The sequence below is a fragment of the Balaenoptera physalus genome (assembly GCF_965194825.1).
Source record: "Balaenoptera physalus genome assembly, chromosome: 15".
Taxonomy (NCBI): domain Eukaryota; kingdom Metazoa; phylum Chordata; class Mammalia; order Artiodactyla; family Balaenopteridae; genus Balaenoptera; species Balaenoptera physalus.
Window position 1 is genome coordinate 78167652 of NC_138894.1, and position 24359 is coordinate 78192010.

The following is a 24359-nucleotide window of genomic DNA, read 5'->3' on the forward strand; positions in this document are numbered from 1 at the left end:
CATACTACACAGGAATATATTACATCATTCGTATATGAATATGCAAATACAATACAATTTCTTTCATACCCTATCACCAATATGCAAATATATTCATACACTCAAAGATGTATATGTCTTATATAAATATGTACATAAATGTAAGAGATAAAGATATGCTGCTACAAATTGTTCTTGGAATAAAGTGAGGTGTAAATAAATGAAATAAAAAGTTATATATTATCCAGTTATGTATGCTCAAAAAGAGTAGGTAGGTAGACGTACATGAGTGGTCATGTGATGTTTAGGTAGACTATTAAGGGGGTGGGAAAGAGGGGCCTCATCAGCAAAGTAACCACACAGTGTTAATGAGAATGAGAATACATGTTAACTAAAAATCATAATAACTTTATGATACTTTTTCATGATGCTTTTGGACTGGTATACAAATGACATAGAGCTGTTTATAAAGAGTTGATATTTCCTTATAGTTTGACTTTATTTGGTTTTGTTCTCATAGATGTTTTCTCCCAGATGTCAGATTCCAATGGCTTAATGATATTTGGCAAGTTTGACCAGTTTCTGAAGGAAGTTCTGAAGCTCCCAACAGCTGTCTTTGAAGGGCCATCTTTTGGTTACACAGAACACTCAGTCCGCACCTGTTTTCCACAGCAGGTAAGGACAGGTTTATAGGATGTAGGATTAGAAGGGCTCTCATCCACCCCTCCACCTTTTGTCAGATTTCGCCAGATTGCTTCACTCGAGGAATATAGGTCTTGAGTAGGGGAGGAAAAAGAACTTTTAAGTCAGAGAAGTGGATGTAGAAAGAAGGGGGGATTACAAATTCACCTGAGAACTCTTTTCTTGGAAGAGGGGAGGCAAGTCTTTTCTGAAAAAATGGTAACAGTTGAAATATTTTAAATTACTAAAAATTTCAAGAAAAATGTTTAAGGTAAAGTATTTATCTTATTGCTGCTAGACATATATTACTCTCCCTAATGAGTTTTTTAACTGTGAAGTATAGGAATTTTGATATAAAACTCAATATAATACTGGATTATTGTTTCCTGAGCACTGAAGACAAGGAATGCTATACAGCTCTCAACTGCCAGCTCAAAATCCCTCAAGGGTATACTGCCATTTTCATATGAAAGAAAGATAGATTTGGTTTCTTCTTTATTTGTGAGCGTCCTTTTGTGGTCCTGCTGTAGAGGTTGAGTGTATTCCTGAGATCTTAACTATGCCTCAAAGAACTGAGAGCAGAGTGGATGCTGGCTGTAGCATCCTTTTTTTTTTTCAGGTAGAGATGAGATAAAGGAGCTTCATGCTAAACTCAGAAAGTTCTGTAGAGCAGAGAATTAAGAAAAAATATCTATGTTAAAACTAGTGGGTAAAAGATTATTGGAAATAGGATACTGACATAGTCTGAAAGTATCTCCCCATAAGATATTTATTAATTACAAAGGAAACATAGTAACTTTACAGTGGAGAAACCTGTCAGATACCACTTTAACCAAGTGATCAAACCCATATCACCAGTAAAGGGAGAGGCTGATAACCCTGCCTATTGATAGGATGCTCTGAGAAGCACCCAGTGTCACTGCTGTGGTTCTCCTGCCAGAAAAGCACAACCTGCGTCTCATTGAGGAAACATCTGACAAAGCCAAATGCAGGATTTCTACAACATAACTGGCTTGTACACTTTTTAAAAGTGTCAGTGTCATGAAAGACAAAAAAAAGACTGAGGAACTGTTCCAGATTACAGGTATCTAGAGACATGAAAACTGAAATGATCCAGAATTTTGTTGTTGTTGTTATAAAGGACATTATTGGGACAGTAGAGAAAATCTGAATAAATTTTGTAGACTCAGAGAATTCCCTGGTGGTGCAGTAGTTAAGAATCCGCCTGCCAATGCAGGGGACATGGGTTCAATCCCTGGTCTGGGAAGATCCCACATGCTGCGGAGCAACTAAGCCCATGCGCCACAACTACTGAGCCTGCGTTCTAGAGCCTACGAGCCATAACTACTGAGCCCACACGCCACAACTACTGAAGCCTGTGCGCCTGGAGCCTGTGTGGCGCAACAAGAGAAGCCACGGCAATGAGAAGCCCATGCACCGCAACGAAGAGTAGCCCCCGCTCGCCACAACTAGAGAAAGCCCGTGGGCAGCAATGAAGACCCGACGTAGCCAAAAAATAAAAAAAAATTTTAAAATAAAAAACATTTGCATTTCTTCTAAAAAAATTTTTGTAGACTAGAGAATAGTATTCTGTCAGTAATGGTAATTTCCTGATTTTGATACTTATATTTAATTAAGAGAATGTCCTGGTTTTGCAGAAGTACAATCTGACATATTTAAAGGTAAAGGGACATCTCTTTTGTACTGTTAACATTTGAGGAGTCTGGGTTAATGGTAAATGGGAATTTTAAAATAATCTTCTTACAGCATTTCCATAAGCCTGAAATTATTTAAAAGTAAAAGATTAAAATATAAAAGGAACAAAACTAAAGGTTTGAGAACTGAAAGGACATTGTAAACCAGATCCTCCTGACCTGTGATACTTTGATTCACAAAGGAACCAAGAAACAAACACATACACATCTGTTTTTACATTTAAAGTTAAGAACTCATATATGTCTGAATTCAGCCTTCCAAACAGTATTTTACAGCTTGTCTAGGGATTACTTGGCTTTAGCACCGAAGGTGCCACCCCTAATACAGGAGAGTTATTTTTATTAATTTCTGAGGAGATGTTCTTCCCAGATTTCTACACACTTTGGCTGATTGCTTTTGTGGAAATTAGTCTCTATACATTATTTTTTTCTCTAAGCATAAGTGACAGTATCAGCTTTTAGCATATTAAAAATATCTCTCTGCTTCAGTTATTCTAATAAAGCATAGTTTGCATTTTGCCCCTGAATATGCATTTTTCAAGTGATATGAGGCTATCCAAACATATCCTGGTACAAGAGTGTCCTGCATGGGGATATATGTATATGTATAGCTGATTCACTTTGTTATAAAGCAGAAACTAACACACCATTGTAAAGCAATTATACTCCAATAAAGATGTTAAAAAAAAAAAAAGTGTCCTGCAGGTGTTAAAATACCCTACAGAGATATAAGTGAGGATGAGTAGGATGAAGACACCACAACCAGTTTTCATTGAGAACTCATCTCACTGCTGCTGCTGCTTTACTAGTACAATCACGTCAAACAGCTGCCTCCACAGTCCTCTGGGATAATCTTGTGTATGATACTTATGTGGCTTTTCACATAGATGCTTCCTGGAGATCAGGCTAAAAATTGATCAAGTTCTGGAATGCTGCTGTTAAATAGTGTCAGGACAGGCAAAGGAATTTATACAAAGAAGTATCAGTGAAGAACATTTGACCAATGGATGATAATTATGTGAGGCACTAAACCTAAAGTAATCTTTGATTAAATTGTAATGAGAGTACTAAAGTAAGACTCTGAATTGGAATAGCAATTTAAAATGTTGAAGAATATAAAAAAATTCCAATTGTTAATTTTAAGACTGCTGTCTAGGGACTTCCCTGGTGGCGCAGTGGTTAAGAATCCATCTGCCAATGGAGGAGACACGGGTTCGATCCCTGGTCGAGGAAGATCCCACATGCTGCGGAGAAACTAAGCCCATGCGCCACAAGTACTGAGCCTGCGCTCTAGAGCCCGTGAGCCACAACTACTGAAGGCTGCGCGCCCGTGCTCCGCAACAAGAGAAGCCACCACAATGAGAAGCCCGCGCACCGCAGTGAAGAGTAGCCCCCGCTCACCACAACTAGAAAGCCCACGCACAGCAACGAAGACTCAACGCAGCCAAAAATAAATAAATAAATTTATATATTAAAAAAAAAAAGACTTCTGTCTAGGATTCTACACATTACTTTATACCATGATTGTGAGGCCTTTGAACTCACAACCTGATTGTTGCTTTTCATCTGCTTTAGATTCTTATAAAAAATTCAGTCTTGTTTTGATATATGCCAAATTTGGAAAAGTCAGAGAAGCTTATCTCAAAAGAAATATAAACTACTGATAGAATGACCCCTTCCACCAAAAGGAGAGAGAGAGACAGAGAGAGGGAGAGGGAGACTGTTACGACGAAGTTCCATGCAGCAAGAGTTAAATTCAACAAGTTTTGGTTTCTTTTTGAAAATAAGCTTTTTCCATGCAGCTTACTTTCCTATGTATAAGTTTCCTTAATGTGAGTTAGCTCATACATCATCGGATAGAGAGAATGGTGTCAGTGTAAAGTGGAGTTCATATGCTGTTTTCCCCAACATATTAATGTTCTGGGCTGAAAAAGAAATGATCGCTATTAAAGAGAAAGTATGACTATTTTTAAGAAAGAAGCTGAAAATCCTGCCGAAGTACCTTTCTTTAGTGAAAGAAGTGGCTAGTTTGGAGGATTTCATGAATGCTTCACTTTCTACAGTGTTATGGTGATGAAGTTGTGGATACAAATGAAAAAAAACTGTGAAGACATTCCTCTCCTGACCCCACCCCATGCTAAAAAATTTAATTGATGGGGTTAGCTATCCACTGGATTCGATAGTTTTGATAAAACTGATATGTCTTAGAACTTGTGTGTCCTGACCATGAAGAAGGAAAAAAGCATCTCAGGATTTAAGGCTGAAAGGTATCATCTTGCTGAAAATGTCTGTGGAGATTTAATTGTTCTGGTACTCTTATTAGTATTGCTGTTGTTTTGTTAGTCCTCTGTTTACAAAACTGCATAGGTTTTTAGGTTTGTTCCAACCCTGTTTTTCTCACATACCTTATTATTTTTAAATTCACAGTTTTGCAGTAGGTACAGTTTTCCAGTAATGCATGAGTTGCATTAGAGCAGAAATACTTCCATTTTTCTTTTTAACATCTTTATTGGAGTATAATTGCTTTACAGTGTTGTGTTAGTTTCTGCTGTGTAACAAAGTGAATCAGCTATATGCATACATATATCCCCATATCCTCTGCCTCTTGCATCTCCCGCCCACTCTCCTTATCCCACCCTCTAGGTGGTCGCAAAGCACCGAGCTGATCTCCCTGTGCTATGCAGCTGCTTCCCACTAGCTATCTGTTTTACATTTAGTAATAAATATAAGTCCATGCCACTCTCTCACTTCGCCCCAGGTTCCCCTTCCCCCTCCCCATGCCTGCGTCTTTATTCCCTAGGTTCTTCAGAACCTTTTTTTTTCTTTTAGATTCCATATATATGTGTTAGCATATGGTATTTGTTTTTCTCTTTCTGACTTACTTCACTCTGTATGACTGACTCTAGGTCCATCCACCTCGCTACAAATAACTCAATTTTGTTTCTTTTTATGGCCGAGTAATATTCCATCGTATATATGTGCCACATCTTCTTTATCCATTCATCTGTTGATGGTCACTTAGGTTGCTTCCATGTCCTAGCTATTGTAAATAGTGCTGCAATGAACATTGTGGTCCATGATTCTTTTTGAATTATGGTTTTCTCAGGGTATATGCCCAGTAGTGGGATTGCTGGGTCATATGGTAGTTCTATTTTTAGTTTTTTAGGGAGCCTCCATACTGTTCTCCATAGTGGCTGTATCAGTTTACATTCCCACCAACAGTGCAAGAGGGTTCCCTTTTCTCCACACCCTCTCCAGCATTATTGTTTGTAGATTTTTTGATGTTGGCCATTCTGACTGGTGTGAGGTGATACCTCATTGTAATTTTGATTTGCACTTCTCTGATATTAGTGATATTGAGCATCCTTTCATGTGTTTGTTGACAATCTGTATATCTTCTTTGGAGAACTGTCTAGTTAGGTCGTCTTCTGCCCATTTTTGGATTGGGTTGTTTGTGTTTTTGATATTGAGCTGCATGAGCTGCTTGTATATTTTGGAGATTAATCCTTTGTCAGTTACTTCGTTTGCAAATATTTTCTCCCATTCTGCGGGTTGTCTTTTCGTCTTGTTTATGGTTTCCTTTGCTGTGCAAAAGCTTTTAAGTTTCATTAGGTCCCATTTGTTTATTTTTGTTTTTATTTCCATTTCTCTAGGAGGTGGGTCAAAAAGTATCTCACCGTGATTTATGTCATAGAGTTCTGCCAGTGTTTTCCTCTAAGAGTTTGATAGTGTCTGGCCTTACATTTATGTCTTTAATCCATTTTGAGTTTATTTTTGTGTATGGTGTTAGGGAGTGTTCTAATTTCATTCTTTTACATGTAGCTGTCCAGCTTTCCCAGCACCACTTATTAAAGAGGTCTTTAATTTCTTTCCTCCATTGTGTAGTCTTGCCTCCTTTATCAAAGATAAGGTGACCATATGTGTGTGGGTTTATCTCTGGGCTTTCTGTCCTGGTCCATTGATCTATATTTCCTTTTTTGTGCGAGTACCATACTGTCTTGATTACTATAGCTTTGTAGTATAGTCTGAAGTCAGGGAGCCTGATTCCTCCAGCTCCGTTTTCCTTTCTCAAAATTGCTTTGGCTATTCGGTGTCTTTTGTGTTTCCATACAAATTTTGCAAATTTTTGCTCTAGTTCTGTGAAAAATGACAGTGGTAGTTTGATAGGGATTGCGTTGGGTGGTATAGTCATTTTCACAATGTTGATTCTTCCAATCCAAGAACATGGTATATCTCTCCATCTGTTTGTATCGTCTTTAGTTTCTTTCATCAGTGTCTCATAGTTTTCTGCATACAGGTCTTCTGTCTCCTTAGGTAGGTTTATTCCTAGGTATTTTATTCTTTTAGTTGCAGTGGTAAATGGGAGGGTTTCCTTAATTTTTCTTTCAGATTTTTCATCATTAGTGTCTAGAAATGCAAGAGATTTCTATGCATTAATTTTGTATCCTGCTACTCTACCAAGTTCATTGATTAGCTCTAGTAGTTTTCTGGTAGCATCTTTAGGATTCTCTATGTATAGTATCATGTCATCTGCAAACAGTGACAGTTTTACTACTTCTTTTCCAATTTGGAGTCCTTTTATTTCTGTTTCTTCTCTGATTGGTGTGGCTAAAACTTCCAAAACTATGTTGAATAATAGTGGTGAGAGTGGGCAACCTTGTCTTGTTCCTGATATTAGAGGAAATGGTTTCAGTTTTTCACCATTGAGAACGATGTTGGCTGTGGCTTTGTCATATATGGCCTTTATTATGTTGAGGTAAGTTCCCTCTATGCCTACTTTCTGGAGGGTTTTTATCATAAATGGGTGTTGAATTTTGTTGAAAGCTTTTTCTGCATCTGTTGAGATAATCATATGGTTTTAATCCTTCAATTTGTTAATATGGTGTATCACATTGATTGATTTGCATATGTTGAAGAATCCTTGCATTCCTGTGATAAACCCCACTTGATCATGGTGTATGATCCTTTTAATGTGCTGTTGGATTCTGTTTGCTAGTATTTTGTTGCGGATTTTTGCATCTATGTTCATCAGAGATATTGGCCTGTAGTTTTCTTTTTTTGTGACCTCTTTGTCTGGTTTTGGTATCAGGGTGATGGTGGCCTTGTAGAATGAGTTTGGGAGTGTTCCTCCCTCTGCTATATTTTGGAAGAGTTTGAGAAGGATAGGTGTTAGCTCTCCTCTAAATGTTTGATAGAATTCACCTGTGAAGCCATCTGGTCCTGGGCTTTTGTTTGTTGGAAGATTTTTAATCACAGTTTCAATTTCAGTGCTTGTGATTGGTCTGTTTATATTTTCTATTTCTTCCTGGTTCAGTCTTGGAAGGTTGTGCTTTTCTAAGAATTTGTCCATTTCTTCCAGGTTGTCTATTTTATTGGCACATAGTTGCTTGTAGTAATCTCTCATGATCCTTTGTATTTCTGCAGTGTTAGTTGTTACTTCTCCTTTTTCATTTCTAATTCTACTGATTTGAGTCTTCTCCCTTTTTTTCTTGATGAGTCGGGCTAATGGTTTATCAATTTTGTTTATCTTCTCAAAGAACCAGCTTTTAGTTTTATTGATCTTTGCCATTGTTTCCTTCATTTCTTTTTCATTTATTTCTGCTCTGATCTTTATGATTTCTTTCCTTCTGCTAACTTTGGGGTTTTTTTTTTTCTTCTTTCTCTAATTGTTTTAGATGTAAGGATAGGTTGTTTCTTTGAGATGTTTCTCGTTTCTTGAGGTAGGCTTGTATTGCTATAAACTTCCCTCTTAGAACTGCTTTTGCTGCATCCCATAGGTTTTGGGTTGTCGTGTTTTCATTGTCGTTTGTTTCTAGGTATTTTTTGATTTCCTCTTTGATTTCTTCAGTGATCTCTTGGTTATTTAGTAGTGTATTCTTTAGCCTCCATGTGTTTGTATTTTTTACGGTTTTTTTCCTGTAATTGATATCTAGTCTCATAGCATTGTGGTTGGAAAAGATACTTGATACAATTTCAATTTTCTTAAATTTACCAAGGCTTGATTTGTGACCCAAGATGTGGTCTATCCTGGAGAATGTTCCATGAGCACTTGTGAAGAAAGTGTATTTTGTTTGGATGGAATGTCCTATAAATATCAATTAAGTCTATCTTGTTTAATGTATCATTTGATGCTTGTGTTTCCTTATTTATTTTCATTTTGGATGATCTGTCCATTGGTGAAAGTGGGGTGTTAAAGTCCCCTACTATGATTGTGTTACTGTCGATTTCCCCTTTTATGGCTGTTGTGTTTGCCTTATGTATTGAGGTGGTCCTATGTTGGGTGCACAAATATTTACAATTGTTATGTCTTCTTCTTGGATTGATCCCTTGATCATTATGTAGTGTCCTTCTTTGTCTCTTGTAATAGTCTTTATTTTAAAGTCTATTTTGTCTGATATGAGAATTGCTACTCCAGCTTTCTTTTGATTTCCATTTGCGTGGAATATCTTTTTCCATCCCTCACTTTCGGTCTGTATGTGTCCGTAGGTCTGAAGTGGGTCTCTTGTAGGCAGCATATGTACAGGTCTTGTTTTTGTATCCATTCAGCCAGTCTATGTCTTTTGGTTGGAGCATTTAATCCACTTATATTTAAGGTAATTATCGATATGTATGTTCCTGTTACCATTTTCTTAATTGTTTTGGGTTTGTTTTTGTAGGTCTTTTCCTTCTCTTGTGTTTCCTGCCTAGAGAAGTTCCTTTAGCATTTGTTTTAAAGCTGGTTTGGTGGTGCTGAATTCTCTTAGCTTTTGCTTGTCTGTAAAGGTTTTAATTTCTCCATCGAATCTGAATGAGATCCTTGCTGGGTAGAGTAATCGTGGTTGTAGGTTTTTCCCTTTCATCACTTTAAATATGTCCTGCCACTGCCTTCTGGCTTGGAGAGTTTCTGGTGAAAGATCAGCTGTTAACCTTATGGGGATTCCCTTGTGTGTTATTTGTTGCTTTTCTCTTGCTGCTTTTAATATTTTTTCTGTGTATTTAATTTTTGATAGTTTGATTAATACGTGTCTTGGCATGTTTCTCCTTGGATTTATCCTGTATGGGACTCTCTGCACTTCCTGGACTTGATTGACTATTTCCTTTCCCATATTAGGGAAGTTTTCAACTATAATCTCTTCAAATGTTTTCTCAGTCCCTTTCTTTTTGTCTTCTTCTTCTGGGACCCCTGTAATTCGAATGTTGGTGCGTTTAATGTTGTCCCTGAGGTCTCTGAGACTGTCCTCAATTCTTCTCATTCTTTTTTCTTTATCCTGCTCTGCGGTAGTTATTTCCGCTATTTTATCTTCCAGGTCACTTGTCCGTTCTTCTGCCTCAGTTATTCTGCTATTGATTGCTTCTAGAGAATTTTTAGTTCCATTTATTGTGTTGTTCATCATTGTTTGTTTGCTCTTTAGTTCTTCTAGGTCCTTGTTAAACGTTTCTTGTATTTTCTCTATTCTATTTCCAAGATTTTGGATCATCTTTACTGTCATTACTCTGAATTCTTTTTCAGGTAGACTGCCTATTTCCTCTTCATTTGTCTCGTCTGGTGGGCTTTTACTTTGCTCCTTCATCTGCTGCGTATTTCTCTGTCTTTTCATTTTGCTTAGTTTATCATGTTTGGGGTCTCCTTTTCACAGGCTACAGGTTCGTAGTTTCTGTTGTTTTTGGTGTCTGCCGCCAGTGGGTAAGGTTGGTGCAGTGGGTTGTGTAGCCTTCCTGGCGGAGGGGACTGGTGCCTGTGTTCTGGTGGGTGAGCCTGGATCTTGTCTTTCTGGGGGGCAGGACTGTGTCCAGTGGTGTGTTTTGGGGTGTCTGTGCACTTATTATGATTTTAGGCAGCCTCTGTGCTAATGGGTGGGGTTGTGTTCCTGTCTTGCTAGTTGTTTGGCATAGGGTATCCAACACTGTAGCTTGCTGGTCGTTGAGTGGAGTTGGGTCTTAGTGTTGAGACGGAGGTATGTGGGAGAGCTCTCGCTGATAGATATTACGTGCGGCCAGGAGGTCTCTGGTGGTCCAATGTCCTGAACTCGGCCTTCTCACCTCAGAGGCTCAGGCCTGACAGCCAGCTGGAGCATCAAGACCCTATCAGCCACACGGCCAGGTACGTGGGGAGTTTCTTGCCTTTTGGGAAGTCTGAGGTCTTCTGCCAGTGTTCAGTAGGTGTTCTGTAGGAGTTGTTCCACATGTAGATATATTTTTGATGTATCTGTGGGGAGGAAGGTGATCTCCACGTCTTGCTCCTCCGCCATCTTGAAGGTCCTCCCCATTATTCCTTTTAATCATAAGCAAATTTGAGTTTAAATCATCATTTTAAACAACAGCCCTGTTGATGTCCCTAGTTTGCTTTGAAAAAACCTTACTAACTCCTCACTGCCTCCTGGATAAGATAGTTAGCCAGACAAGGTGTTGCTTATCGATCCAACCCCAGCCTCTCTTTCACCTTCATTCCTGATCCCTCCTACCCCGACAGACCCCATCCCTCAGGATGCCATGGATTCTTTTTAGATATTGCCCCAGTGCCACAGGGGTTGTACCCTTTACACTCCCACCAGCAGTGTGTAAGTCCATCTTTTTCTCCACAGCCTTGCCAACAGCACATGTTCTTACATTTAGGAATTTTTGCCAATCTGAGAGTTGAGAAGTGTTATCTCAGCATAGTTTTGATTTACATTTCTCTTGTCTTGAGTAGGTGAAAGTGGTATACTTCTCTTCTTTGTTTATGCTGTTAGCTCTCAGTGAAATGCCAGTAACCCCGACCTTCTTTGTCTCCTCCAACAAAGGCCTCATATTTCAAGTCACAGCTAAATATCTCCTTGTCTTTGTTGCTCTGAATCTTTCAATGTAAGATTAATTGTTTCCTCTTCAACAGGCCCTGGCCTGTTACATCTAGCTCACTTATGCCCTGAGGGATGCACCTTGGTCTCCTTCAAATTTAAATCCCCATGACTAACAGTGTCTGGAAAATCATCAGTGCTTACTAGGTAGTTGGATTGAGTAGTGGTTTTAAATCTATTATGGCATGAGAAAGTATCTGGGCTTGAATTCTAACTGCAAGTTTAAAGCTTCTGGATGTGATTGCAACCTTGTTGTTTTCACTGGTATTATTCCATAATTTTCTCAAATGAGACAATCTTTGCAATGAGGAAAATACCGAATTTCTGAATTTTTGAAGACTTTTTCCATTCTTTTTTAAAAAAAGCTATAATAAATAAAAGTATCTCGATAAAAAGCACAGCAACACTATATTGTTGTGTCATTACAAAGTACTCTAATTTTCAAAGTCCAGAATAAATCTGTGATATGGACAAATTCAGTGTCTTATAATAACTGAAAGGCTGACCCATAGCACTGGTCCTGTAACCAGTTAACGTGTGTTTGCTCTTGTCAGACAAAATACTTCTATAACTTTACACAGAAAGTTTGTATAAAAACATTTTAATCTGAAAGATTTAAAAAATGCTGTTTTTAAGTCTTTTAGCTAAATGTCATACATTGTTTAACTGATTACCAAGTAAGTGATAGGGCAATGGATAAGAAATATTTCCCTGTTGCCCATAAGAAAATAGGAGTTTTGTTTTGTTGTTTTTGTTGTTGTTGTTTTTGGCTGCATTGGGTCTTTGTTGCTGTGCACGGGCTTTCTCTCGTTGTGGCGAGTGGGGGCTACTCTTCGTTGCGGTGTGCGGGCTTCTCATTGCGGTGGCTTCTCTTGTTGCAGAGCACAGGCTCTAGGTGCCCGGGCTTCAGTAGTTGCAGCACACAGGCTCAATAGTTGCAGCATGCGGGCCCTAGAACTTGTGGGCTTCAGTAGTTGCGGCACGTAGGGTCAGTAGTTGTGGCACACGGGCTTAGTTGCTCTGCAGCATGTGGGATCTTCCCGGACCAGGGATTGAACCCATGTCCCCTCCATTGGCAGGCGGATTCTTAACCATTGCACCACCAGGGAAGTCCCAGAAAATAGGAGTTTTTAATGGAAAAGATGAGATTGGAAATTGCAGCTATGATGACCTAATGCTAAATTATTTTACTTGTTTTCTCACGTTATTTTAGTGATACTGGATTTCTCACTTTTACGAGATGATTTCTCCCCTGTTTTAAAACAGGAAAGTTGTAGCCAAGAGTGGAGGGAGGAAGTCAAATGGCATTTAGACTAATAATTGTCAGTATTGATGATTAGAATAACAAAGCGCGGGGAAGTAGGCAACAAACAGAAACACTGGTTTCTAAGAAAAATATGAGAGTGCGTACAAAGATAAAAACAGGCTCAATGTTTTATTGAGGAAAGCATAAATAAATCATGGTGGTTTTGCTCAGTGGATGAGGCAGCTGTTAAAATGATTAGAAAAGAAGACCTTGTAGCAAAACAATAAAGTATTTAATAAAACATTAAGTGTTGGATTCCCTGGTGGCGCAGTGGTTGGGAATCTGCCTGCCAATGCAGGGGACACGGGTTTGAGCCCTGGTTTGGGAAGATCCCACATGCCGCGAAGCAGCTTAGCCTGGGCGCCACAACTGTTGAGCCTGCGCTTCAGAGCTCACGTGCCTAAACTACTGAAGCCCACACGCCTAGAGCCTGTGCTCTGCAACAAGAGAAGCCACCGCTATGAGAAACCCGTGCACGGCAACGAAGAGTGGCCCCCACTTGCCACAACTAGAGAGAGCCCCCGCGTAGCAACAAAGACCCAATTCAGCCAGAAATAAATAAATAAATAAATAAATAAATAGATTTATTAAAAAAAGAAAAAACATTAAGTGGAAAGACAGATTATATATTTTTATATACCCTATGTACATAATTATATAGAAACATATGCATTTGGAGGGAAATACAGAAAAATGAGAATTGTGGCAAGAATGTTCATTACTTGCAATTTTATTATAGTTTTTGTTATAAATATTCTGTTGTAAAAAATAAAGAGAAATGCAAAGAATGTGTTCAACTCAGGAGCAAAACCAAAATAAAACAAAACAAAAAGGTAGAGAAAAAGAGTGAATTTTGGGAAATGGGACAGAATTTTAGAGCTGGGAATTCTGTCCCATGAGTTCTCAAACTTTTTGGTATCAGGACCTTTTTACACACCCGAAAATATTTGAGCACTCCGGAGAACTTTTGTTTATATGAGTTATATCTATCAGTATTTCCATATTAGAAATCAAAACTGATAAATTATGAAATATTAAATCATTTAAAAAGAACAATGATAAACCGATTACATATTAACATAAATAATATATTTTATGAAAAATAGATATTCCAAAGCAAAAAAATTTAATGAGAAGAATGCCATTGTTTTATATTTTTTGCAAATTTCTTTAATATTTGGCTCAGTTGAAGACAGCTGGGTTTTTATATCTGCTTATCCAATCTGTTGTGATATGTTGTTTTGGTTAAAGTATGGAAAGAAAATCTGGCTTCAGACAGCTGTGTAGTTGGAAAAGGGAGGAATATTTTAAAAGCTTTTGCAGATAATTGTGGATATGCCACGTTGCCTCTGGAACATACCACTGTACAGTCATGAGAGAATCAGATTGAAAAAGGCAAATAATGTCTTAGTATTATTATGAAAATAGTTTTGACCTCATGGGCTCCTTGGAAATGTTTTAGGAACCTCGCAGGGGGACCTCTGACCATGCTTCAAGAACCACTGCTCTAGCCCTTGAGAGATAAGAAAACTGAAACCAGAAAGTTAGGTGATTTCCCCCAAATCACGTAGTTAATGGAAGACAGAGCACTGGGACACAATTCTTCTGGTTTCATTCCTCATGCTTTTGGAGAACTTCAAATTGTAGTATGACTTAGGACAACTTTTGGAAACTGATCCTGAGCGTATTTATGAGGGAGTTCTGAGATATCAGGTATAATTGTTCCTTTTCATCTTGAAGATTTAAAAAACCACACAAAACTCCATGATAGGTGAATCAGAACTTTTAGGGAAAGTAACATTAGGATTATAAGTGGATTTGTAAAAGTGTAATTTTTAACAAATATAAGATGATTCAGAAACATTAATTTAAACATTACATTTACGATAAGTGATATAGTACAAACGTATATTAACCACCTCTGACTAGCTAAAAACTTCCTAGCATCTTCTTTCTCAATTTTAATTAGAGACTTTTAATTTCATTTTGGTTTATTGCAGTTGTTTGCATATCTATTATCAGAGGCATTTTCCATGTCTGAACCTCCATTCAAATGTTGGGTGACTTTCTGTTTTTATTTTTAACGTTGCTCATGCATTCCTCCCAGATTCCACTGAAATCTCAGAAACATTAGTAACTTTGATGCCTGAGATGGAAAACACTTTGGAAAACTGTATTTAGCCTATTTGAGTAGGCATTTCTCAAACTACACCATCAATGCATAGCTATGTATAAGGGCCTTTGGACGGTAACTTCCTGCTGTTATCACCCTCATTCAGCCCTCTTGCATATATGTGAGAACCTTTCCCTCCCTCGATTCAGTGCTGGCCTGCAGTCTCTGTCCTGGACCTGAGACTTTCCTTCAGAATTCTTCAGAAATAGTCATTTGAAGGCCACCTGAGTTGTAGTCCTGATTTTGGTAGGACCTTTACAAGTCATTTAAATGCGTCATTCCTATATTATCTCATCTGTAAAATGAAGATAGTAATACCTAGCCTATTTATCTTTTTTCATTTCATATGTTTTATTGAAATATAGTTAACTTACAATATTATTTTCAGGTGTACAACATAGTAATTCCATCCTAGCCTATTTGTCTTGTACAGTTGTTTTAAGACTCAAATAGAATAATGTAAGTGGAAATGCATTTGAATATAGCAGTAGTGTATAGGATAGTGTGTAGCAGTGTCTATAGTAATGCAAAATATTATTTATTTTGCTATAAAATTTCCCATGTATTTCATTACAACTTGGTTGGGAGAATCCTAAGTTAACTTAATCTTAGAGTTCAGAGGTATTTGAAAAATATGAAGTATATTTGTTTTTTTTTCTCTTCACAGAAAAAGATAATGCTAAATATGTTTTTAGACACCATGATGGCCGATCCTCCTCCCCAGTGCCTTGTCTGGCTACCTCTCATGCATCGGCTTGCCCACGTTGAGAATGGTAAGCAGAACTTTTATCATTCAGTTCCCCATGCTATAGGAAGTATATGAACTGACAGTATTTATAATGTCCTTAGTTATTATCATTGAAAATGACAGTTGACATTTGCTGGCACTCCATCATTTGAATTTGTGGTTTTAGCTTTCAAAACAGGAATATTTATTTCTCAAAAAAAAAAAAAAAAAAAAAGGAGGGAGGACTTATTACTTAGATAGGATACCAAGAGGTAGTAATATCAGGTCAGAAAACTTTGTGGTTCAAACTCCAGGCTTTTCCCCCAAGATTCCAGATGGTTGTTTTCTGCTTAAACCCACCTGACTTAGCCATGACTTCCTTGTTTTCCTTTAGTTTATAAAAAACGTAACTCCAAAAAATTGTATATATTCAATATCAACCACTAAAACTATAAAATTTTGGAATAGTTTAAAGGAAAATAGCCAAGATAGAATTTAGTACTGGCTTTCACCCATATTCAGTTTTTTCCTTTACTACTGAATTACTCTCAGTATCCTTCCCAAGTAGTTTGACTTAAATCTTTGTTTCACTTGAAATTGAAATGGTACTTATCTCTTAGTAACTACTTAGGTTTTTCTGCTATTGCTATCAGTTTATCTCCTTGTGTAGGTTGTTTGAGTTCATTAAAGGAAAGGTCCTAGCTTTTCTCTGGAAGCTCCCTTCTCTCAAGCCTCTTGCCTGTCTCTCCTCATTCCACAAAAGAGAAAGAGTGATAGCTGAGTGGCACTAAAAAGCAGAGTCCTCTTTTTTCACTTTGTAAGAATGAGAGAACGCTGCTGTACTCTTTTTATTTTCTGTCCCTCCTACTCAAACCCTTTTTTTTTTTTTTTAAACTTCTCAGCCTTTCACCCAGTCATGGCTTTAGTTCACAAGTCCTTAGATTCAAGATTATTTTCCTAAGGTTCTGGAATCTCTTGAGTAGACTAAAACAGCTAAATTTTTAAACAGGATTTTTGGATAGAGATTTATGCTGTTAAATTATTACAGTGTTGGTTCGAGGGACAATACCTTTATAGCACTAAATGTTTTCATAGTTTCATATCCAGCTCATTTTCATAAAATCATTTTATATCTGCTATCCCAAGTAGAGAGGATCTCATTTGTTGAGATCTAGTGTTATCCATGTGAACATTTTGTTGTGACTTTGTATGTAGTATATTATTTATAAATTACATTCTTATGTGATTAACACTTTCATTATTCCTTAGAAATATTTTGATAACAAAAATTTTAATTTCTTAGAGGAGGTATGTCCTTTGGATTTCTCATTCCAGATTTTAGTTTTCTGTTATTCTTTAGTTTGTATTATTTTTCTCACCTAGTGCTCAGGTTTTGTTGTTGTTGTTCGTTTGTTTTGAGACTTGATTCTCTAGTTAATATGCATTTTTGGAAGTAGGACTAAAAATCCTTACAACTGAGACAACACTGCCTTTGTATACACAGTGCTAGAAAGAGTTGTTCAAATGAAGATTTGAATATTATATCCCTCTTTCCTTTGACTTCCATTTCTTGTGTTCAGAATTGAATTGCCAGAGGGAACAATTGTGTTATCAACATTTAAAAGTATAACTAACAATCTGTAATATACAGTTGTGCATTTATTGCCCACTTCCACTGAGTAAACTGGACTTTCAGGCTATAAGAGAATCCCAGTAACCCCTATAAATCCTGACTGCCAGCTGGCAGTTTTTCATGAGGTAAGATGCTGTGTGAGGTGGAGAAAGGAGTCTCAGGTCACCTGAGTTTCCCTCTCTCCAAATCACTACCCCTTCATTGGTTAGAGTACCTTATTTTATGCCGATACTTGGAGCTCTTACCTAAAACTAGTATTTTGATATGGCTAGCCTTACTTTTTTACCAGTTACCATTTGCACCCAGGTATGTAGTAGTATTTATTTATTTATTTGTTTACTGGCTGTGCCTTGTGGCGTATGGGATCTTAGTTCCCCAACCAAGGATCAAACCAGTGCCCCCTGCATTGGAAGCTCGGAGTCTTAACCACTGGACTGCCAGGGAAGTCCCTGTAGTATTTAGTTCAGCAAACATTTGGAGGCCTTCAGTCCAAAGGACTGTGTGAAATACCACTTGCAGGTAACAGAGACATAAAGCATGTCGTACTGGCTCTCACAGATTTTATGTTAGTGAAGGAAACATATGTCCACAACTAACAATATACATCTCTTAAAAAAAATAGGTTTGGAAGAGAAATTTTGGAATGAGAGTGTCTCTCCTCCTTACTTGTTTATTTACCTAAACTTTGAGACACGAAAGTCATTTTAAAGAAGGAAATTGGTTGTTTTCTAAGGTGGATTGTAATCTATTCTAAATGGAAAATTTTGTTATTGTCTTTTTATTCCAGTGAATGGCTGGTTAGATTAACTAAATTGAAGACAATTTAGATTCTTCATTTCTAGTTTTGTTTTCACCTTTGCTTTTATGTTAAATTTGGTTTTCCATTGTACTGACTTTATTCTCCAAATGAAAATGACTTCTTTCTCCCTCTGGTCCCCTCTCCTCCTTGCCCTCATCCCTCAAGTCTTCCACCCTGTGGAGTGCTCCTATTGCCGGTGTGAGAGTATGATGGGTTTCCGGTACCGATGCCAGCAGTGCCACAACTACCAGCTCTGCCAAAATTGCTTTTGGCGTGGCCATGCCAATGGCCCTCACAGCAACCAACACCAGATGAAGGAGCATTCCTCTTGGGTAACTGCTTTGTCTCTCAGTCTGTGTCCCTAGCGGTTATCTGTTTCATCCGTAACAGCACCAGGGCCACTTTTCTGATAGATGCCTATCAAATAAGGATGTGATGTCATAAAATATTAACCCTTACATTTATGATGGGGCTGGCAGATATGTTGTGCTTCATCACTTGATTTGAAAAGCAGAGTTTTTAAAGTTTTAGGAGATGGAGGTATTATGACCTTTGACGTGGTCCCTTTTATTCAGTAAAATGGAATGTTGCAGTGCTCCCTTTCCCAGGGAAAAGTGTCTCCTTTTAAAATTGTACAAGGGGGTACCACCCCCACCCCAGAAGACTTACTCTCTGAGCTTTAAGGAAGATTTAAAGTTCTTTTTTTCACGCAAACTTTATTCATGCTTATAGGGTTTAAATGTTGCAGAGAAAACTGCATGAGATGAAGGAGTTAAATTTTTACCTCTCTAAAGTTGGGTAAATACTGTATTTTACAGTTGCCACGCTGATGTCTTTACTTTCAAAAGCAATCTTTTAAATAACAGTATTTGGGTAGAGGTCAATGTCTGATTTTTCTGTGGTGTTTATAAATCATGTAACAAGTTTAGCATCAATCATTTTTTCTTCCCTTCTCTCAGTTTATTTCCAGAGTTTAAAAAATGTCATATTTTTATTTCCTAAATTGCTATAGCCTTGCTTTAAATCCTTTTCCTCTAGCTTTTGTTTGTTGGTTGGTTGGTTTGCTAAAAGGTAGAAAAATATATAGGGTCATAAGTATAATTCAGGATCTAGGTTCTTAAGCCCGGTCATCCTACTAGACTTTTAAGTATTAGAAAGCTTCAATAAGCAGGGTTTTTTTTCTATTTTCTTTTTTTTCCTAGTTAACCATCTTAAAACTTAACCAAGAAAAAAGCAAATAAGTTTATATCAGGGATTAGTTAAAAACAAGAAACAAACTTTAATCAAGTGTATACTTTACTTCCTACATCTCTGATAATGTGTTACAGATAATTTTTTATTAGATGGCTTTTCAGTTACAGCTAACCCATAAAATTTTGTTAAACTGAACCTCCTATCCTGGGTCTTGTGTTGTAAATTCCAATATTTTTTTTGGTTGAGGAGTCATTATTTTAAATTTTTTAAACAAGCAAAGGGAAAACAAAAAATAAAACCCAGTAGTTTATTCTCTTTTTCATTGACTAGAGAGAATTTATAGATTTTCAAATTGTTACTTTTTCTTCTTCTTAAAGTACAAGTATCCCACTGTATTAAATGACTTATTAATATTTTTCAATTGTTTTTTGTTTAGAGTCTAACTCTTTACACTGAGAAAGCTCTTTGCCTTATTACCTTTCATAATGATTGGATTCTCTGGAATGTATCTACTGAAAATTCTCTTTCTAGATGTTGGGGCTAGGAGGATGAGGAACTTCTTTTTTACCTTAGTTTGAACTTGCTCATTTAGCTAATTTAAAACCCTTATAGAAATGGGAATTTTACATTTATTTAAAGATAAGTGACTGTTTGAATATTGCTTTATGATTTACAAAGCAGTTTTTCATATACTCTGTTGATCTATAACATACATAAAGGAAAGTACAGAAATCACAAGTGAATTCTTACATTTCTGTTTGATCTTCACAACACTCTTGTGAAGTAAGTCTTATCGCCATTTATTGTTATTTTTATTTCAGCTTTGTTATTTTTTTCTAGTTTATTAATTTATTTTTGTTATAGTGACTTAAGAGTTCAGGAAAAATCAAGTATTATCAGCATGCATAATTTTGAAGCTGGTATCATAAATGTATTAGTTCTGAATTTTGATGAGTATTTGCATTATGATGGTAGATGCACATTGGTAAGGTCTTTTACGTGTCTGTGTGTGACTTGTTTTTAAGACTAGGAGTGTGTGCAGTGCCCTTGTTCTTTGAGGAAGATATGGATGAATTTTGAGGCTGTCGTGGGTAAAGAAATTTCCACCTAACAAAAAAATGTGTAATCAGTTTAATAGTAATTTCTTTGAAGTTTGTCCACTGTGTTTGTACAAAAATTTTGAATGAATGTTTCTCTGTGTTCACAACAGATGAATTTAGTGTGCATTTAATCAGTTTGTATATGAATTTGCATTGTAGATTTGATATGTGTAGTGTTGGTGCTTGGAAATTTATTTTGATTTTTCCAAAAGTTCTGTTTCATGTTTTATCTAAGTAACTATGCAGTATAATTCACCATTCTTTTATTCATCAATCCATTCATTTGCCTTTATTATAGAAAAAAATGCCATATGGTACCATACCTGTAATTCATTCTGTCCATTCATTATTTATTCAAAAGATATTTTTTGAGCACCTGCTATGTCCCAGGCACTGTAAGAGGCTTGTGAGATACATCTATGAACAAACTAGACAAAGATTCCTGCCTTGGTGGAGCTTAAGTTTTAAGGGTGTTAAAGAGACCACTAGGGCTCATCAACATCACTGTTTTCCTGTTCTTGCCGGGCACACATCTAGACTACATTTCTCAGCCCCACTGTATCCAAAAGGACCATGTGAATAGCTGTTACCAGTGGAACGTGATCAGAGTGATATATGTCTTCCCAGAACAAGACAGTTAATAACTGGGTGCCTTTTCTGTCCCCTCTAGCAGCTTAGTGGAGAGAATTTCATTAGGACCCAGAGAGGACGAAACCATATAATGAAAGGAAACTGGGTCCTTGAACAATGGGTGGAGAGGAATATCCTGCCAACCTGTGTGACTCTGATGGAAGCAAGGGAGAAACTTTGTGTTAAGCTACTGAGGTTTTAGTTTTTGCTACAGTGGTTGGTACCGGAAATGGAATTCTGTTAAAACAAAACCTTAAAATTTGTTTCATTGGCTTAGCAGTCAGGTAGCATGCTGATGGGGACACTGATGTTGGAGTTGGGAAAGACAGAAACGCAAGTTCTGCAGTGGTGCCCAATTTGGTAGATTTGTCATCCACGATAACTTGGAAGACTTGCTTCATGCCAAGCGAACTCTAGGCCAAACGTTGGAAAAGGTTAGAGTGTGTGTTGACTCTTATTGGTAAGGTATTACATGAAAGAGACGAGCTTAGGAAAGAATTGGCTAGTTTTCAAGCAAAAAATGAAAGGGAATAGAGAAAGTTCTGAGAGTTGGGGCAGTGAAAGGAAAAACAGACTATTTCTAGAGAACAAGAGATAAGAGTTGAGAGAGGTTTTGAGCATCAAAGACCTAGTAAATGTTCTCAGTTGAAAAAAATATGTGACAGTCCTGTGGCAAAGATCAGATGAAGTGTAGCTCTTATTGGCTGCTCATCAGAATCATCTTGCTCCCACCTTCATAGCTTCTGATTTAATGGGTCCAGGGTACACGAAACCTGGACACAGGCAGTTTTTGAAAGTTCTGTTTTGCAGCCAAAATTCTGTTTTGCAGCCAGAGTTGGAAACTGCTCACCTATTGTTTCATGTGGCCTCCAGGTAGCTTCTGTTAGTTGAAAGCAAGAGGCATGGAGGCATGTCTGGGGAAGAACTTTGTGTGTGGTTACTGGCACATGGAACCGACTGGAAACAAATAGATCAAAGGCCTGCTAAGTTTTTGAGGGAATTCTGTTGGCAATGGAACCATGAGCCTGACTGTTACAGCTATAAAATCACTTTTTAAGGACCCAGAACTTGCCCTGGGAAGAGGTGGGTTATGAAGGTTTTACGGCCCCTCAGGAGGGCGTGCCAGAGCCCACATGGCCAAGGAGAATATTTGATAAGGAAGAACCTTCTGCTCCTGTCCCACTATTGTATATTGGGACTGGGGAGAGCAGGTGCAAATAACATGCCTTTTCAGTTCATAGGTTGTGTCTTAAGGAGCTGCACGTGGTCTTGATGAAGGAAACTGTGCCAGAGCCAGAGGTCCTGCACTTGTAGTTAGATGTGCTGACTGAATGGGACTTCAGGTTTGCTTCTGGGCAGTGGGAGAGGTTTGAGTGTGTTCTTTGTGTAGTGAAAGTGAGCAGAAAGATATTTAGTGATTAGAAGTACTTACCAGTATCCATGTTTTCCTTTTCTTCTGGATATATAACTAGATTATATAGCCATCCTCCTTGTAGCCGGATGGGCCATATGACTAGTTCTTACCAATGGAAGAATTTGTTTGGAAGTCATCTGTGTTACTTCTGGGTCAAGGTAGTTTAAAGCAGGTGTGTCTTCTCCATTCTTTCTATCTCTGCCCTTCCCACTCCCTATGTACACCAGCCCAAATGAAAGGATCTCTGTTAGTTAACAGAGGCAGAGTCCTTAGATGAAAGGAGGCTGGGTCCCTGAATTCATGGATCAGAGCCCCTCTGCCAGTTTACACTGGACTCTCACATGAGCAAGAAATCAGAAAAAGGAATCAAGGGTAGGAGTGGGGATAGTCTTATAGGCCTTGTTGAAAAAGTGAGATTTGAGCAAAGTCTTAGATGTCTGCCTGCAGACATCTGGGGAAGAGCAGAAGTTTTCAGGATCGTGGCCATACAGCAAGAGTGTGTGTGTGAATTCAGGGAACAGCAAAAAAGCCAGAGTAGCCAGAGCAGAAGGAGCCGCAGGAGAGTTGTAGGGAGGGGGTCAAAGAGGTAACAGGGGCCTTGTTGGCCATTGTAAGGACTTTGGCTTTTACTCTGAGTGAAAGGAGGAATCTTTATAGAGTTTTGGGTAGAAAATAGCTTGAGTTGATTTATATTTTAAAATGATCAGTCTGGATGCCATGTAAAGAGTAAACAGTGGAAGGAAAAGATAGAAGCAGACCATTTCAGAGAGATGATCGCAGTAATTAAAACAAGATATGATAGGATGTTAGCAGTAGAGGTGATGAAAAGAGTTGAATTAGGATATACTTTATAAATCTGCTTCACGGGTCAGATGTGGCTTGTGAGAGGAAAGGAGTCCAGGGAAGCTGTAAGATTTTGTCCCAAACAGTTAGAAGGATGGAATTGTCATCAGCTGAGATGGGGAAGGTTTGGGCTAAACATCATTTAACAGTGATTAAAAAAAACCACCACCAACAACAACAACACTGTGTCAGGATCTTCCTCCAAATCTGAATCATTTAAATATGGCAATAAAAATCCTACTAAATATTATGCATGGTTTGAATAAAGTATTATTTTTAAAAGTATAATTTAATAGAAAACATGATAGTCTCTGTGACTGAATGAACCACTTAAACAGAAGTCCTTGTTCAGATCATAAGGCTGGAATGGTCGACAGGACCCACCTCTGTGTGGGCCTCTGAATGTGGCTTGTGCCTTTCACAGCGTGGAGGCATTATTTTAAGAGAGAGCATCACCGGAGGAAGCATCTGGAGGACCAGCATCTGTGAGAGCTGTGGGGAAGCTGCAAGGCCTTGTCTTACCTGGCTGTACAGTTATGTGGCAACATTCCGCCATATTCTGTTGGTCACAGTCTCTAAGGCTGGAGGGAAGGAGAAGGGACTTCACCTCATGATGCTGGGGTGGCGGTCAAGTCCATCACAGTGGAGCAAGGGTGGTGAGAGAGATCCCCGCAGTTATGTTTGGAAAATACAGTCTGCCACCCAGAGGATAAAGCCTTACATTCTGATCAAGGATTTCCGTTCAGCCACGGAGACTATCATGTTTTTCTACTAAATTAGTACAGTTCAGTGGCATTAAGTATATTCATGTTGTTGTGCGACCATCACCACCATCCATCTTCGGGACCTTTTCATCTTCCCAAACGGAAACTCTTAACCCTTTCCTGATACGCAAGGAGGGCTGGAGGTAAACAAGACTGCTCCCATTCCCTGCCTTCCCCCATGCCTTACATTCAGGTGTGCACTTATTCTGGTCTTCACTTTACCAAGAGAAATTTGACCGATCCCTGTGTGGTTACTACTCCATGGCAGGAAGTGTGTATGTGTATACACAATACACTTGTACCACAGTACAGTTTGTTGTTAGTAGAGGTAGTTATATAACTTAGTTGATGATATGGAAATTTCACCTTTCTTCCCAGCAGATGGCAGACTCCACCTCTGAACAAAGTTACTTATCCCATTCTTCAAAATCTATAAATGACGAAGTATTGGATTTGTTTAACAATCTCTATCAATATTATTGCTTGTTTTTGTTTTTTTTTTTTAAGTAAATGTTAATGGGCAACTCACATATGTCCAGTGTAGTTGTTTGGGCACTGATGATATTAAATCATTTACTTTAAGGAGTC

At 37.9% G+C, this 24359-nt stretch overlaps 1 protein-coding gene across 37 annotated transcripts in view; it reads left to right on the forward strand.

Annotated features, from left to right (window-relative positions):
• Positions 1-24359, forward strand: part of DTNB (dystrobrevin beta) — a 248628-nt gene that overhangs the window by 71515 nt on the left and 152754 nt on the right. For all 37 annotated transcript variants that reach the window (XR_014254248.1, XR_014254249.1, XR_014254250.1 and 34 more), the window contains 3 exons: positions 500-654; positions 15335-15440; positions 17992-18158. Coding sequence is in view for 26 of the 37 variants with exons in the window: in XM_082427562.1 (XP_082283688.1) it covers positions 500-654; positions 15335-15440; positions 17992-18158 (428 nt within the window). In the remaining 11 variants the exon portion in view is untranslated. The remainder of the gene's footprint in view (positions 1-499; positions 655-15334; positions 15441-17991; positions 18159-24359) is intronic.